At 33.8% G+C, this 19032-nt stretch overlaps 2 protein-coding genes across 2 annotated transcripts in view; one reads left to right on the forward strand and one right to left on the reverse strand.

The window, feature by feature from the left end:
* The first annotated feature begins 442 nt into the window (after positions 1–442).
* Positions 443–13644, forward strand: LOC128994378 (flightin-like). Its single transcript, XM_054418914.1, has 5 exons — positions 443–574; positions 5495–5586; positions 10093–10211; positions 11109–11339; positions 13355–13644. The coding sequence occupies exons 2-4, from the start codon at positions 5497–5499 to the stop codon at positions 11320–11322; spliced, it is 423 nt and encodes a 140-aa protein (XP_054274889.1). The 5' UTR covers positions 443–574; positions 5495–5496; the 3' UTR covers positions 11323–11339; positions 13355–13644.
* A 4161-nt stretch (positions 13645–17805) lies between these two features.
* Positions 17806–19032, reverse strand: part of LOC128994962 (neurocalcin homolog) — a 146798-nt gene continuing 145571 nt past the window's right edge. Inside the window, exon 5 of the mRNA XM_054419818.1 lies at positions 17806–18746. Within this exon, the coding sequence (XP_054275793.1) occupies positions 18552–18746 (195 nt within the window). The 3' untranslated portion in view covers positions 17806–18551. The remainder of the gene's footprint in view (positions 18747–19032) is intronic.

A 19032-nucleotide genomic window follows, 5' to 3' on the forward strand; every position in this document is an offset into this window, starting at 1 on the left:
TCTAAGAGTAAACCAAATATAGTTAATGAACTATGACTTATTGTTCAAAACAACAAGTAGGCTATAAGTCAACTCAATATGGTCCGATTGTACATCTATTATTCTATAAACCTGACAACCACACATTTTCATGCTTCCTAGCCGAAGCATTTGGTAAAATACTACCATCATTCACCTCTAAGGACGGCCTGAACCAAAGATTCCTCTTTTTAGCCAAAATCCCCAACAGTGCTACGTTTGGGCAATAAGCTCGGCTAAAATTAACAAGCCACGAGATCAGTAGTTAGGCCATTCTCAAGCCGAACACATCGCTTCCGTGGATTGGTTTGATTTTGACAAAATTAAAAATAGGTAAGGGATCGACCTTCGGGCGGCAACTCAGGCAGCGAGTGTCAAAGTTTGGGCCAAGACTTAATTAGCTCAAAGCCTGCAGTTGCTAGGAATGCTACTTGATGCCTGGTGGGGTCTGCGAAGGTCCGATTAGCAGCCTTGGCATAGACGTTTAAACTAGCGGCTGCTACTTGTAGACGGATCCTCCGTTAGTCTTTGGTCTGAGAGAGGAGTCTGCTGCGAGGTAGGTAACTAGTCCAATGTCAATATTTATTGCTACCAATTTGTTGTGACGCTTTAAGATTGTGAATTCCTTTTTAAGGATTTATGAATCTGAAATTTGTAACAATAAAAATAAAAGCGTATTGTATTTTTTAAGCGGGTGTTGGAGTTTTAAACTAAAACAAGTCTGTAAACAAAGTTTTTGGATTAATAGTTTTAAAAAGTTTTGTATTTGTTTACTAATAAACATACAGATAAAAACAATATACATGATATGGTAAATATAAGTTACGTGTACCACAACCTAGAACTTTCCAAAATGGTATTTGCATATACTCACTACATACTCTCATACCAAAGTGTTCTAATTAATTTTAGTTGTGTAAATTAATCTGGGATATGTTAGTGACAAATACACAGTTAACCTGGGTAATTTAATATCTTTGTTTTGAGTCGGGTTTTGGTGTTTTAACCATGGCATAGAAGAATTGTAAAAAAAACTTTGTGAGAGCGTAACAAACGTGACTTGTTTGTTGGTATTGGATAGTACTGTAATATCATAATAAAGACTCTATTATGACCATTGACGTACTATTCATTTTTATGACTAGTATACAATGAATAATTTTAATTGTTTTTACATTAATTTTAACTTAGCATAATTTTGAAACAAAAGAATACCTACAGCTTTAAGATTATGTGAAGAAATATTTTCAGGAATCAGCAAAAATAATAAATAAATAGTTTCTAAGCCGTGGTGATAATAAAACAAGTTTATTACAATGCTATGGATAACGACTGTGTATTTAATATGCATTAATGTTTTAAGAAAATATCAAAATAAGCGAACAGCTGATTTTCGGCCCTAGGGATGTACAAACCTGCTCGGCCCCCAAATGACGATGCAGCTGGCATCGACAGCAGTAGCTTTCGGCCTCCAATAATCGTTTGTAAAACGGCTAAAAACATCGTAGTGAGGTGAAAAAATTATTTAACGGTAGTAAAAATGTTGATATCTTCCAACACCCAATTAATTGAACTTAATACATAACTAAGATAGGTGTAGTTAAAATGTAGGCCTATGTCAAAATTATAAACATGATACTGTAAAATTAAATGTTGATATAATTGGTTTACAATCTAAAAATTCATCACCTTTCACTTTAATTTTATTCTACTAGCTGTTGTACCCTTGATTTTCAACGGGAAGAAGACACGAAATAGAAACATTTTGATCTTTACATCTATTGTAAAAAATAGTTACACATCCACCAACGCTTTTAGAAACAAAATTCAACCTTTTGGGCCTTTATAGGAACATGTATGGCTTTTAAATCTGGTAAGTAGTGTAAACCACAATTTTTGTTTTGATTTGATTAATTTTAAATCCTGTGTAGGCTGAAATGTGAAAATCTTACCAAAATTTCAAATCACATTCACAATTCACATACATTATTTATTTACCTCCATCTCCCTTATTTAAATATTATATTTTTCTTTATTTTTGTCATTTTAAATTTCAATCTTGAAGTTGCTAACCTAAACTAAAATTAACAACATCAGCAGTTATAAACTTAAGAAATATTGTTTGCCTTATCAATAAAAGGCTTTGTCTTTTGAAATATTAAAGAAATGATATCTATACTATAGAAAGTTGTAAATTATTAATTTAGCATTAAAGACGGCAGACAAAACTAATATGATTATCAAAACATCGAGGAATAAAAAATGCAATAGTATATACAGTATAATATACTTAGAATCAGAGTGATAATATGTGTCATTGCATCTCTGATTTTACTCTACAAAAATATGAACGAACAACATAATATACAAACAAGTTATTTTATTCAGTTCCATAGTCCATTGCCTTTAGATTTTTACACTTACCATTGATTAAGTTAACATATCAATAGATATTTCACTGTTTTTAGAAACAAAAGAACACTGTGTAGTGTGTATAGCTTAGTGTTATGATATTTTCCTTAGTTTAATTTAATCAGCGGTGTAGCAAAACACAAATAATAAATTTATCGAAATGCAATAAAGTAATTATTGTGAACTGCAAGCTATAGTAAGATCAAATAAGAGTATTTTGTACTGCCATTTTTTTAAATTAAATGTATAGTTACAAATCTACCACAGATTTCAGAACACAAAAATCAACGGTGTACAATTTAGTTATTTATGATATTCTTTAGTTTACTTTACGCATAGGTGTAACAACACACAATTACATTTACCTAAATATAAAAAAGTCAACGTAAAGTGCAAGTTATGTTACATTAATTAATTACATGTTAAGCAGTTGAATTTATAAAGAAATCCTCCAAATTCATACAAAACATCTATACATTGTAGTTTTCATACTGTTTCCATGAAATACAGTGTGTAAATTAAGTATTGAAACAAATCTGTATTTTTTAAACCAAAATAGATAGAAATATTCTGTTTGTGGGAATAATTGTTAACAAAGGTTCCGCAATTTTTTATATCAAATATATTTTTTAACCCGCCTAACTAGTGAGGGAGGTGACTCATTTTTTTCAAAAAGCAACTCCTATTGAGTGACCCCTCATTTTGAAGGGGTTGTTAAAAGAAAAACAATGACGCAAACCCGAGGTAGATATTTCAACCCTAGCCTAAATGGCGGGTATTCCAAAATTTAATTTTTGTAAAAAAGCACCCATTTTGGAATATCCACCATTTTGGCTAGGGGTGAGATATCCACCTCGGGTTTCTTTTGACAAATCCTTCAAAATGAGGGGTCACTCAGTAGGGGTTGCTATTTGAAAAAAATAAGTCACCCCTACCCCCTACCCTGTTAAGGGGGTTAGAAAATATTTTTGATGTAAAAATTGTGGAACCTTTGTTAACAATTATTGCCACAAACAGAATATTTCTATCTATTTCGGTTTTAAAAATACAGATTTGATTCAATACTTAATTTACCACTGTATATCAATCACTTTATTTTCAAACTTAGGCACTTTTAAAAATCCAAAGCAGAGGCTGGGTTGATAGAGCAACAGTTATAGAACCTTTTTTATTTATATAACCATTGACATAGTTTAGAAAGAAATATTCTTTATATATATATTTTTTTTTATCAGCTGCCTGAAATTGTGAAATAAGCAATTTGGCAGCTCTTCTTGTTTACATTGAAATGTCAAAGCAAATGTTAACATTATGATTGTTCTCATTACAGCCATACAAATCAATATTTACTTTTAAAATCCTCACCTCAGAACTTTTAATGCCAAATTGAAGTGTGAATCGTCTTATGACCATCCTTGGTGTGGTAGCTATATTTTTGTAGAATTTAATCCCAGTCAGTTCACTAGTTTTTGTGTTAAATAGTAATACACATACAGACAGACAGACACCATTATATCTGTATATAATAGTATAGATTTGTATTGATGTAAAGTAAGACTCAGTTAAAGTTTTTTAATGCAAATAAATAGGTTTCAATTAAGTTTTCCAGTAAAATTATTAAGTTTTCTTATGCTGAACATTGTGTTTGAAGCTTGAATTAAAACAAATACATAATTTTGTTGTTATAGTCTTAACACATCTTGTTAAAAATGTTATGCTAATAATTTAAGCTAATAAAGTCTACTGTTTAGTTAGTTTTTTTATCAAAATAAATCATGGTAGATCAAATTTAATAGGAGCAGTACAAGTGTAAACAAGATGATAAATGCAGGTAAAATGAACAGTATCAGCAATCTGACACATACTTTCTTCCATTACCTCTGTTCAACAACCTTTGTCATGGGTAGGCGGTGAGGACATATGTTATGGGAGAAATCACAAAAGTTGCATTTACTTTTAAACCGTAATTTTCACAGCAATGGGGGTTGCACTATTTTGATTAGAATTAGAAGGACCATAGTATAGAAATATAATTTAAAACCGGGGTTTTTTGGAAAGTCCGATTTCCCGTTATTTTATGGGTTTTTATGGGAAAATAAATAACGATAGTTATAATAACTTTTGAACAGTAATTTTACAAGAATAGAATAATTAGTAAAATTTTGTTCAGAATTTAAAGGGGTATACAGTACTAAAGTTTTATCAAAACCGTTCGGGCCGTTTTCGAGAAAATTCAATTATTTTTCTGTTATTTTATGGAGTTTTATGGGAAAATCACCGTAAAACCCCGAAAATTAAAAAACCTCATCGGAATACCATGAATTGGTACATACATACCAAATTTCATCGAAATCGGACCACAGGTGTGGTCTGTAGCTTTGTACACATCCACACATACAGACAATCCACACACACGGACAGACATCACTTCGAAAAGCTCTTTTTTGAAAACACAAAACGGTCACGGATATATTCACTCAAAACTCAATCCATTGTCTGTGCTCAAACTAGAAAATTTTGATGAAAACGATACTTTATCCATATACTATGTATAGGAAGAAAGTATAATTAGAATTTAAAAAATCCTAATACGACTGTTTATGTTGCAAAAGCAAAATAATATTTCGTATGGATAGCAAATATTTAATGCAACAGACTGGATGCATGGGCCAAATTAAACAATTTGCATGGAATTCGGTACCACCTGTGACATAATTACATAAGTGTTGCATCAATTAATTTAATAAGAAACTATTGTTACCACTAAATTATGAATATTAATATTATTTTTTCTTTATATGTTTTTATTTTTTTATGTTTTATTTCACATTTTGAGCGTAACTAACTATTGAATTAATAGAGTAGGGTAAGAAGGCGAAATTATACGCAAGTTACTCATTCTTTCCACTTAATTTGGAATTAATCAGTTAAACTAACCATTTAGTTGTACTGTAAGTGTGAGCTGGGAGGTATACCACACAAGCGTCTACAGCCTGATAATTTCACACAATATCGCAGCAAGGACTCTTAACTTATAGATGCTAATTGATTTTTTTTATTCAAGAGATGGCTGAGGCAGAAGCAGCACCCCCCGTCGAGGCGGCACCGGAACCTGAACCTGCACCTGTGGAACACTTCCCACCACCCCCGCCAAAGGTAACACTCCCCACCAACCCCGCCACAGTTAAGACTTTCCCACCACCCCGGCAAAAGGTAACACTTTCACACCACCCCCTCCAAAGGTAACACTTTTCACCACCCCCGCCTAAGGTAACACTTCCCACCACCCTCGCCTAAGGTAACACTTCCCACCACCCTCGCCTAAGGTAATACTATCACACCACCCCCGCCTAAGGTAACACTTCCCACCACCTTCGCCTGAGGTAACACTTCCCACCACCCTTGCCTAAGGTAATACTTTCACACCACCCCCGCTTAAGATAACACTTCCCACCACCTTCGCCTGAGGTAACACTTCCCACCACCCCCGCCTAAGGTAACACTTCCCACCACCTTCGCCTGAGGTAACACTTCCCACCACCCTTGCCTAAGGTAATACTTTCACACCACCCCCGCTTAAGATAACACTTCCCACCACCTTCGCCTGAGGTAACACTTCCCACCACCCCCGCCTAAGGTAACACTTCCCACCACCCTCGCCTAAGGTAACACTTCCCACCACCCTCGCCTGAGGTAACACTTCCCACCACCCTCGCCTAAGGTAATACTTCCCACCACCCTCGCCTGAGGTAACACTTCCCACCACCCTCGCCTAAGGTAACACTTCCCACCACCCTCGCCTAAGGTAACACTTCCCACCACCCTCGCCTAAGGTAACACTTCCCACCACCCTCGCCTGAGGTAACACTTCCCACCACCCTCGCCTAAGGTAACACTTCCCACCACCCTCGCCTAAGGTAACACTTCCCACCACCCTCGCCTAAGGTAACACTTCCCACCACCCTCGCCTAAGGTAATACTATCACACCACCCCCGCCTAAGGTAACACTTCCCACCACCTTCGCCTGAGGTAACACTTCCCACCACCCTTGCCTAAGGTAATACTTTCACACCACCCCCGCTTAAGGTAACACTTCCCACTACCCTCGCCTAAGGTTTCACACCACCCCTGCCTAAGGTAACACTTCCCACTACCCTCGCCTAAGGTAATACTTTCACACCACCCCCATTTATGTTTTATTTGTGTCTTTGACTATAAATATTCAACTTGATTCTTTAATTCATTGAATATTTAATGCAATATTTATGCATTCCATTCAGACAACTTAAGGCATGAACAACTTGATCGTTTTCAACAATGCCTGATCCACCAATAATGCATGAAATGGGTTCTTCTGGAGATTTCTTCAAAATGTAGACATTTTGAGGGCCAGAATAAAAAATTACACTTGATGTAATATTTATTTATTTCCTGGTTTAATATTGACACGTACAGTTTGCAAACATACTTCAGTGTGTGCATTGTTAGCTAAGTTACTTTCACAAGGTATGTACAACATTAGGTACATGGTACATCATATTTATCTTGAGCTTTGTTACACATTTTGCATGTCGATCATTATAAAGAGAGCAGTTCAATCGGACATGACACTTTTTACTGACATGGCCATACTTTGTGCAACGATGACATCTGTTTTCTGACAACAAGTTTACCTCGGAATGTGTCAGGTCTCTACAGCTCTAACAGTTTTCTATACAATCTTTTGCACCACAAGGAATATTTTTCATAGGGGATTTATTAACCTTTTGATTTGGGAGACCAGTTACAGTGTGTATTGATTCTTTTATCTTACTAATGAAAGGTTTGGATGACCAACCCACTTAATTGTCTCTTTGAGTCTCCGATACCTGAGGTAACAACGAGCTGTTACCTTTTCTTTATAATTAACTGGTTCCATTAAATTAAATGGAGAAATATGTTTACATAGGCAATCCCCACTATCTTGCCTGTGTGATTTCGGTACACCTCAGTCCTCAGTCAAGGATGCAATTAAGATAATTCTGTGGTTGACCTGGAAAAATTAAAATTTATCCTCGGATTACTTTATATAGCGTTGTTGCCAGTAAGAACAAGAACTAGCTGAGCCATTTTTATAGGGAGAGTTACAAGCATTAAAAAACAGTAAATGGACGTTATGTGCTCTACTCGTATGATGAAGTATTGTATTGATCATTAAACGTTTTTATGGAAGTCTGTTTTTAAATTCAAATTTTATTTACAATAAAAGATTATTTCTTAACTATTTTGTTCACTCCGCTCCATTGGCGGACCTGAGACTGCACACCTAGTAGGTAATACCTCCAAATTGAGTTTTAAAACTCTATATTGTTCTCTGATGCAACAGCTATCTACATTTAGTTTTGCCTTAGAATGTTGGATAGTAGCCTGAACTAATTAGTGGAACTCATCAACATCGTCAATAGAGAGATCTTATATTCTCTAAAATATTCCCCCTAAAAGGAAACCATTCTTTAAGATTTATACTAAATTAACAAGTTGAATTTTGGAAAGTCTAAGTTTGATCTCTAAATTTCCACTTTTCACCTTTTTTTATGACCTTTTTTCATGTTTTTTATGTTGTGTATATCTACGCCTTTGACATTTTTCTCATTTTTTCTAATCGGATGGTCTAAACCTTGGTCTTGTTCTTATTTAACGTCAACATTTTGTTGTTAAGTATCATTAACTGAAGGCCCAATGTGGGTCTGAAAACGATCTTGCTTCGTATCGAATCACCGACTGTCATTTTTGAAAGTGAGAACTATAAAAGTGCTATAGAACAAAATATTATCAAACAACACTTAAAAACACTTAAAATCCAATAAGCTTTAATAGTCAAACCGAAGCGTCTGACTCACCGTCTCATTATCTTCAGCTTTACAAACAAGACATTTATTAAAAGTCTTCAGGAAGATCAAATGAAACGAGTTCTTTGACACCTTCACTGTCAGAGACTTTTCACACTATCACATTATTGTAAAAGTAGTAGAGAACGTGACAGTTTGTTGGCAAGCGTCTGTCGCTGCAGGTGTTACTTTGTACTGACTGACAAGAGACGTTCTCACTGACAGAGTACCCGACCTAGGCGGCTATGGCAGGCGCGTTTGTCAGGGACTACAACGAGGTCATCGTAAGTAAAATTTGACAAAATATGGCTAGTCTAACCAGGTGTTTCAAGTAATAACATACAGTATAACTACGATTAATGTCTCAGGGTATTAGGGAAACTGTCTTGTTATCAAGGCGCTCTTCTTTTACAGTTCTTAATTTAGGTTGAGCTCATTTCGGGTGGTAGTGTGTTATCAAGGTTGTTGAAAGCACTATGAGTATCTTTAGGAGTGCATTTTAGAGCAAATGCTTATGATAACAAGTTTATTTTCAAAATGTTAGATCAAAAGTATGTTATTGTGTAAAAGTTTAAAATTGGTTAGATAATAAAATCTTCGTTGAGTAAAAGACATAAACGATTAGTTTATGTGTTATAAAGTGGGATGGAGTGGTTTTAAGTTTAGACTTGTTCTAGTAATAACCTGAGTCAGAATTGACGCTAAAATGCTTAAAAACATCCGTTCCGGTGAATTCTTGGGGGAATTGTTCAATACATTTACATTGAGTTATGTTATAAGGTTGACTTCTCTAAATGACTTGTTATGGGCTCTGAGTTAGATGGTGAAGAAAGGAGTGATAACTTATTGAGGTTGTTTTTTTTAAAGAAATTGTGGTTTTACTGCAGAGGTAATGTATGGTAATTGTACATTCAAAGGGATTTGAAAAGTGCTCTTGTAATTGAGGTTGTTGTGTAAACTATGTTCTACTGTACAGTATCATGAGGTACTATGAAACCTTACTTATGGACTTTACTTACTTTTGGATGGCATTGGTGCACTAGAAGACTAGACAATCATCCTTATAATCACAATTTCCACCTGCGGCTTTAGTAATAGGTGTTATATTATATGTAATCAATTCCTCGATAAGCTTTCTTTCAAAATCACCATTATGCGATCAACCAATTTCGAATTCGATCATTACTTATTTTAGATACGCCCGTCAAATTTTTATATAGTTTTCCCAAGAAAAATTAGAATCGTCTCAAGATGGGTTTCTAACATTATTTTTAAACAATAGGTCTACTAAGCTTTGTTATTTAGTGATTTCTGCGCTTCGTGATGCATATTGTTTGAACATTTAGTTCTAGTAATTCCTAGTTAGATGTTTACCATAATTATTGGTTATTTGTTTTTATTTAGTATTTTTTAGTAGTTACATAAACAACTTTCTTATAAGTTTTATCGGCTTGAAGCTTGTAGATTGGAATCCATTTTACTAAATATTGGTCGAATGTGACCTATTGTTTTATCCAAAATACCAATCTTGAGGGAAGCTTGGCAGGCACCTTTGTCAGGGACTATGAGATGATTTTAGAATACATTTATTTCCTTTACATATTATTTCCTGGCTAAAAATGAATATAAAACCATATTTTTATCTAATTTTGTATACCATCGGACCATCCACACATTTATGATTAAGTTCCTTTAATGAATGACATTAGTTATTAAACATTGTGGTGAACCATACTATATCTAGCAGATGGGCATTTGTAGTTTTTTCTAAACCAAGATACGATGTGTCTACAGGAGCCAAGAAGGAAGCTGGTTTTCAGGCACTGGATTCGACCAACATTCCTTAACTACCACTACATCTATGACTACAGACACAACTACTACGATGATGTCATTGACTACCTGGATCGCAGGTTTGTGAATATTATTACATTGTAATAATAGGTTAAGTATTAGGTTGTAATAGATACCCATTACACCTAAACCTATTTGGTATTAGGTTTTATCGATATTGTAGTTACCATGCTTGTAGATTTAAATACTTTTGATTTAAAAGTTAATTCTAGCTGCAGAATAGGTTGAGCTATTGATAGTGTTCAGAGGGTAAATAGAGATAAATAACTAAAAAAATCATTTCAGTTTGTATCAATTGTAAAGTGATTTGGACTTTAGTTAAAAATAGTAAATTGTAGTAACAAGCTTAAAGTCAAAAGTAACGGAGCATTTTCTCAGGTCTTGATGTTTTTAGGGCAGCTAGTATCGCAGATATTATCATTTAAAATACATGGTAACTTATCGACTGGAGTATGGAGATACTGCATGGTGATTGTGTGTGTAATAAAGTATACTTACTTACTACTAGGGTGTCACAAATCTCAGTCTATTTTTTCCTCGTAGATTAGCCTCCAGATTCTCTGCCATCGTGGTTTCTCCTCTCCTCTGCATGGGATAACATCTTTCTTGACTTGGCCTTTCTTAAGGTCTGCCTGTTGGACGTCTCATATAGGTCCACAAGCCTCCTTCAGTCGCATTCCTGTCTACAAAGTACATGACTTAACTAACCCTTTTGGCTTTTATAAGCGCTATTATATCAGGCTTAATTCACGTAGCTCCCTATATTTTCTAATGCCCCAAACTGCTTTTTCATAAACTGAGGCGAATATTTTCCAAAGTATTTAATTTTCCAAAAGTATTAAACGTCCTTTGTCTCACTTCTGTACAGTAACTTCGGCTGTATAATGGTCTTGTATAGTATACTAGGAACCTAATTTTTCTCTACATCAGATATTCCAAAGATGATTTGTTTCCAGACAACACGGGTTGACAAGAGAAATGCCTCGCGCTCAAACATGGGCGGAGAGAGCGTTACGAACCTACACCTTCAAACCCAACCCTAACCAGTATGTGTACTACACGGCGTTCAAGAAGGAACGTCACTACAGCTACAAGGTGGCTCACACCTACAGGGCTGAGCACACAGAGGACTTCTTTAGAAGGAAGTACAAGTCAGTACTGTATCATTGAGTAACATCACTTACAAGGTAAATACACAATACAGCATGGAGAAGGGAGATCCCTCAGCATGAACTGTGACGTCCAGGTCCCTTCAAGACGGAAGAGCATGCAACAGCATGACTGGTTGGGTTTTTTTCAACATGTATTTGTTTGGGTGGCGAAACTTTTTGATGGTTGAGTGGTAGTGTGGGGTTTCAGTTCCAGAAGTACCAGGTTCAAATCCCTTCAATTACCAATGGTTTTTATGTGATAATGCTGTGAACCTCAATGGCTAATGTAATGTGAAATTGGTTCTGTGGGAGTCTACAATGTGACGGTAGAACATGAAATGCAAGAGGTATTTAAAGATGTCTCTAGCTGTTAAAGGTCATTATCATTCCAGACCTATAGGTACAAAAGTAAGTTTTTTCTACAGTAAATTCTTAAATAATTTATTTTTATATGTTACATGGAACCAAAGATAAGAAAATGCTGAGAATATACACACAAAAAAAACTCAAAACATAATTTGAAAATTTAGATAACTACACCATTGTAAGTCGTTAATTTTGTAACGTGCTTTGTTGATAGGAAATTTTGTAAATTATTTCTTAATTGTTTAGTAGTCTCAGCGGTAGTAAAATATACATTTTTCTTAAAATACTTCAGAAGAGTTTCCAGTTCGGTAAGTCTTTGTACAGAATGTTCCAGATTCTTCCAGAATATTAATAATCTTGTTAACCAACAAAATTTAATTGTTTTACACATACTGTTCTCTCACTCTGTTAGTAATAAAGTAAATTAGAAGGATTAATTTGTTTTCTTCGCATATTATTTGATGGTTTATTGAGCGTATGGTAGCAGTTGCCAACCGTGTATAGATAAAAACATCTTTGGTCGAGTGGCCTGTGTTATAGACTAACAAAGTTTGAAAACATGTTGGTTTAATAAAATCACGCTCTCTCTCATCCACAGGATAAAGTTTTTAAAAGGCAATCATTTTCTGCATGACTCATCATAGACCTGACCATGCTTGAATTTCCTGCATTTGATGGCTTTTTATCTTACAAAGTCTAAGAAATATTTTGCTTAGTCCTACCGTATGCAAATGTAGCACTTGACATTTATTTTCCCTCAGGGGTTTTCCAATATGTTCTCAGCTTGTTAATCATCATACTTTTGTCAGGACATTATTGTATATAGTTTGGTTTGTTGGTGAAACTTTGGTTTTTTTCACAAAAAAGTTAGTTGAGTACTGTATGCGACTTGTGCAGAACATATTTTTTTGGCTTTGTTGCTATACTTAAATAAGGATTAAGGTGAATTGTTGATCTCTGAGGGTAGATGACTAAGAAGAACCTAATCAAGAGTGCAATCGAAAACTGTCCGTAGCTTCAGGTCTCCATTGAGTTCTGGTCGCAGCTAAGCGAGATGATTCAAATTATAAACCGACGTAATTTGTTTACTTCATCCACTATAATTCTAGCCATACTAGGTAGGAGCGTAGATTTTCCCTCACATTGTTTTTGGCTAATGATGCTAATACTTTACTTTACTTTGAAATGGCGACCATACGAATGTAAGTATTTAAAGCCAAGTATTAACAGATGAGTGGCGCGATCTTGTAGTCTTGTTGGTGACTAAGGCCGACATATTCCTTTGACACAGCTGTTAATTAATAGCCAAATAACCAATGGCAACTAGGGGACCTATATCCACAATTCGTGACCTCCTAGTAGCTGTATTACAGGACGACGCCACTGTCTCAGTCTTGGGTAGAATAGTGGTGGATGAAGTAACTCGACCTTGGTCTCAAGCTCTATTAGCTGTAACAGAAGTTGAATGGAAACTTTCATATACAAATAGCTATCGTATATTATTAAAGGGTTTTAAGAGTTACATTTGGGATCCTAAAATTTGTTTACAAATTGCCATTTAGTAAATAAAAAAAATATACTTTAACATTCACAATATGATCTCTTTTAAGGTAGTGTTTTGTAATGGTAGCGTTTAAAATGGACAGTTTGATTTATTGTTAACAAATTTACGTTTTATCTTACAGGAAAATTGAAAGATCGCTCACCACGGGAGTGATTGAACCGCTCTGCACAAGCATTTCACCTTCCTCGTCTCCGCTCGGCCCCCAGTGAACCCTCAGAAAAGTTTCTCCGGAGAAAAACTTTTTTTGATTAGACTAGAAAAATATTGATGTTTTGACTAAATTTTTACAAGGCCAAGAACTAATAAAGTGCACAATCTATTAAAGGCCTTTAAGTAACACGGATAAAAAATTTACTTTCAATAAGCATGTATTAGATCTAATACTTGAAATAAATATTTATTTTTTTTCAAGAGTACTTATTCGATATCCTTAAAGTTGAGTGACATTGATAAAAAACCTACTTTTAAAATAAAAAAAAAATTCATTTTAAAGTAAAATAAAATTACATTAGAGTCCTGCAAACTCGGCGTAATGTGGACTGGAAGGCTTGCAGAGTTTGTGAAATTCCAGCTTATCGGGAACTATTGTTAAATATTAGAGCAATACAATGTTTAAGCTTTTCAACCACCTTTTTTAAATATTTATATATTACAAGTCAGTATTAAGTCATCAGATATAGTAAAACAAATCCTTGGTGCCTTAGGAAATACAAAAATTTATACTGTACGTACATATTTAACTCGAAAAATCACAAATTTTCTGACCCAGGTGATGGCCGAGTTATCCAGACTGCCGGGTCATCGAGTACCGAGTTTGCGGGACTCTTCTACTAAAATGAAAATTAATCTCTTTTCTGTAAGAGGTATAATGCTGTAAGTGGTAATAAAACATTTAATTATTATAACACCTTCATTAGTAGGTAATGCAATCCTTATATATAATACGTGGAGGCGTTTTTCACAAAACACTACTCCTCCGTTAATTATGGACGGATTTTTACAAACAATGTGTCAAAATTAAGGATTTTTTTGTGTAGACGCCCCCTTTCACCAACTCCTGTAATAAAAGTCCTTGGGCTTTGCCCCACAGGCTATCAAAATCCCAATGTATTTCTTATGATGAAAAGATGTTGTTTACTTAAACAGACGAATAATATTTATTAGTTACAGCTGTTCATAGTAAACACATGATACACACAAGAGTGTTCGTGTTAGTTTTCAGTTTCGATAACTGGAGTGGAGTGATTGATTACATTATCTTTGAGTTGACTCTTTTAAGTCATCGGAAATTATGACTGTTATTCGTTTTGAAATAACGCCTGTAATACTTTGCAATTGCTCGAATTCGAGCAACAGTTGCACTAGATTCAAATAAACTACCAAAAAAGAATGGATACTGTATTTAAATAGAAATATGTATTAAACATTTTGCCATAAACTATTTATGCTAACATAGAAAGTCCCGGTGGTTCTATAATTAATGTCCATATAAATTTATGGTTTTGAAGCATTAAATAGTTACCAGTTTGTATACAAAAACAGTTCTTGAGTTTTCAAAATTAAACATTGTACATATTAATCTCGAGCCTGAACAAAAAAATTGGAGTACTCTTGAAATCTTGGTTAACTTTTTTCAATATAGTTGGCTTACGGTGGGACAGTATACTCTTTTGCTTTTTTATGCTGCCGGTATGATATTATAAATTGAAATATTTTTACTCTTAGGTCTTAAAATCTCTGTAATGTTAATAGTTTCAAATATACAATTGCAGCTCCCTCAAAATCTTATGAATGAGCTAAAAAATAAATGAATATTCTTTAGGCGACTAAAAGTTTACAACGCCTGGTATCACCTGGTATTGGTCAAATCAGATTACATGATAAAATTAACAGGTTTTATACTAAAAGAAAACACAAACAATTTTGCGCAACACTTTTAATGCACTGTAAGGTAAAAATCCAGCAATTTATAAATTAATTAATTACTTCCAATCTCCAAACATTAGAAAATAAGGTTTTAAAACATGTCGACAGCAGAATTAACAAAAAAGGTAAAAAAATAGAGTATTTCACCAGAAAATTCTAAGAGGAAAGTGAGGAACAGGTAAAAAATAACAGTATTTTGTGCTGGGTGTCAAAACTAGAAATAGAAATGAAACAAACATGCAACATGCTTTTAAATAATAAGTGATAAAAGTGAACGACTAGCATTAAGGTTTAGTTTTATTAAAAAAGAAAATCACAAATAGAAACAATAATCAAGATTCTGCTGAAACTGTTGTTTTCCATAAGAAATAATAAATCAATGAGTAAATAAATCTCATAGAACAATTATTTGGTAACACATTTTGTATGTGGCTGAAATACAACGTACTTAGTAACATGTTACTTGAAGGTCTAAAAGCTTAATGTTGAGCAAAACATTACTGTAATTCACCTAAGAGTACAACAGTGTTATAAATGTGACTATATAGAGATGTTAACACAACAATTTAAAACGGTTACAAGTTCAAATTCATCGTGATATAGATTCTACTATGTAATACATTTTAAAGCCTAATAGTTAAATTACAAACAGAGATGGAAGAAAGTGTACATTCGATGCAAAAGGGCAGTTCTTATAACTCCTATAATGCCTCAATAAAGTCTGATTACATCATAAAATTAAACGGCTAAGAGTATAGGGAGACAAATTGATCTTGGACTTATATTGGGTTATATTAGGTGATTTATATCAGTTCACCAACAAAAGGCAATAGCAAAATTAGTTCTGTGATGTTGTGAAACTATTAATTAAAAAGAACATACATTACAAAATAAAAAGCTCATGATACAAAAATGGCTTCAATGATGGAAGGAAAATAAAACTGCAAAGCAAAATTATATACTTATGAAACCAAATGGAGTATGAGAATTAAGCTATTGATCAAAAACTTTAAATATTTTAAGTCATTCTGTAATCACAAAAATAAGAGATCCATGCACTCAAAAAGGTAGACAAAAATTCATATATTCTAAACGAATATATCTCACGAAATCATAAAACCGTTAATTGAACCATCAGAAAATCTTAGAGTGAAAATACAAACAGTGATTACCCTTTATAATACTTGTTTAAATTATTTTTCCTAATCAACAACACATTAAGGCAGAAACAGCAGACTATAACCAATGACTGAAAACCCCAAAGCGAATAAAATTAATAATAGTTGAACAGTACTTTTCACATTTAATTTGTTATACCATAAAAACAAGAAATGGTAAAAAGGAAACAACCGAATTTCACTACTTTAACACTGAGTTATAAGATATAAAAATGCATACGACTTGTTACTAACAGAATAAAATACTGTAACTATTTTTAGTATGATGGTTAACAGTTTTTATTCAAAGAAAAATGTTCAATCTGTTTGCTTTGGAGTTTGCATTTGACTAAAAATTATCTATGGAGCTATACACAAAAAATAAATGTGATGATACAATGAGGGAATAATCTCTTTTATAAAGAGCAATAAATAATATTCAAATCCAGTCAAATAAAGTGTGAAGTATCTGAACATTCAATGCAATGAACACTCAACTGACTTCATTCACTGTCTAGAGAATGTAGCAATAACAAGAAGCTAAGTGAAGATGTCAACTGTGTGGGGGTTTATCTAAATGCATGCAAAATTTAACTCTTAATAGTACAACTACATCAAGATATTGTAATTACTATATATATTTCTGAAGGGCAATATATATAGAACACACCAAAATCTTAATGGAGTAAACAATTATTTAAAAAATGGTGCATTTAGAAAAGAAATACTGCAAAAGGTTCTGGTAGTTTACGAGTAGACTACAAAAACTAAGACGACATGATTTACTGTTCTATACACCCTGTAAATGAGTCTTAGCACCCTGAACGATTCAAAGTATAAAAAATGTTGGGTAGGTGAAAGATGACAGTGAGAAAACCTAAAACTACTTTAAAATAGAAAACCTCAGGATCAACAATAGGGCTTACTTAACTTCAAAAATCAATGGACTCGGTACCATTTACAAAATAAATATTTTGCGCTAACATTTAACAATGTTAATAATTATTTCAAATCTGCTATTAATTTTTAATTTATCACATTTTTCAAGTGAACATGAACAAGCCTATTTACATTATGTTACAATCCGTGAAGACGTGACCAGTGCTACAAACCGTTTGGAGAGTTCTAGTCTAGACGAAGATCGGATCATATACAAGATATCAACATGCAGACACCGAGTGTCGAAGTAGAAAACGGTTAATAAGTGGTTCTAGAACAGCTAACACCTTTAACAATCAACAACGAGATAGAATTACGGAAAGTATTTGATATGGCCAGCGCTAACTGAAGAGTATTTCAGAGCTTACGATAAACATTGAAGTGCGACGTGACTAGAAAATGGACTAACCCGGTGTGGTGGCTCATTACAAAGTTAGAATTAAATAAGGTCACTTCAATCTCATACGGAAACACATTTCAATCAAACTTATCTTATTTCATATCTATTATTCCAAAACTCTCAATTTCACCATAAATAATACTAAAAAAAGAAGTTACAAAAGTATAATTATTTGGATTAGTAAATATAAGAACATTTTAAAACAAAAACACTATTAAATAATGTATAACAGAAAATAAATCTCCCTCGACAACAGATCTATACTACAATGAAAAGCCTATGAAATACTCTTAGTTAATAGAAACACCAATTTAACTGATTCGCTGAAGCACTGAAACAAACGTGATAGCACCCGGGCACGAACGAGTCTAGATACAAACAGTCAACTTGAACTGTAATTGACGTAACACCCTCGTTACAAAACTCTAACTCATAGGATATCTTCGTTAAAAAATAGCACTACATTAACTCTAAACAATGTACATAGCACTCAAAACAACAAACGAAATCGGATATTATACAATTAATAACACAAAACTGACAAAATGCGCACGAATCGTGGAAAGTCTATCCTGATATGAGCGAAGCTACGCTACAACCACATTACATCCCGACGTCCTTCTGAGGAAGACTGAGATATGACCACCAAACTATTCTCCACTACTTAGAAAAAAATATTTTTACTTTATTTTACAAATTTACATAAAAACATTTTTAAGTGAGAAATTTCACATGAGATTGCTCTTGAAATGCAGATTCTCTCGTCTTTGACGTTTTTCTTATCTTCAGAACCGATCCAATGTGATTGTAACCGATCGTGCTTTTCAATTTAAGTCGAACAAACTATTTAGTTTAATAAATTAATTTGTACGTTTGTATTAATATGATAATGTTGATTATTGGGCCTGAGGGTCGCACTGTAGCAACCTAACGATGGATGGGTCGCTTTTGGCTCCTTCTATGAACTCTTCCAGAGACAACTTTCCGTCCTGGTTCTTGTCCATTTGTCGGAAAATCTTGTCCGTTCTCTTCTCTGGGGTGGATTCGTCTTCGGGCATTTTCATGACTGAACCCACCATCTTGTAAATTGCCTAGGTGAAGTAAACATTGTATTAAAACACTTTTTACTACGCAGAAGAACTCTTTCACTTTTTACTACAGAGAAAATGCCTTAGACAGAAGATTTATTATATAATATAATATACAAATATACACATTAGGCATAGAACAATAGACTAGCAAATTTCATGGTTAATAAAAAAATCCTTACTAAAAAAAATTGTTCCTTTAGCTGGTAGCAATGGATAAACACCATATTTTCCATTACAACAATGTTATAAAATTTTCATTTTAATTCCACAGAGATAAATAAAAAAT

This window comes from Macrosteles quadrilineatus, unplaced genomic scaffold, assembly GCF_028750875.1.
Source record: "Macrosteles quadrilineatus isolate MER2022 unplaced genomic scaffold, UCM_ALF_1.0 Scaffold_5__1_contigs__length_97177068, whole genome shotgun sequence".
NCBI classification, from domain to species: Eukaryota; Metazoa; Arthropoda; class Insecta; order Hemiptera; family Cicadellidae; genus Macrosteles; species Macrosteles quadrilineatus.

Excerpts from the sequence above, each read along its gene's own strand:
- LOC128994378 (XM_054418914.1), top strand. The coding sequence starts at position 5,497 with ATGGCTGAGGCAGAAGCAGCACCCCCCGTCGAGGCGGCACCGGAACCT. Across the intron at positions 5,587-10,092 it reads TCCCACCACCCCCGCCAAAG|GAGCCAAGAAGGAAGCTGGT; the intron begins GTAACACTCCCC and ends ATGTGTCTACAG. Across the intron at positions 10,212-11,108 it reads ATTGACTACCTGGATCGCAG|ACAACACGGGTTGACAAGAG; the intron begins GTTTGTGAATAT and ends ATTTGTTTCCAG.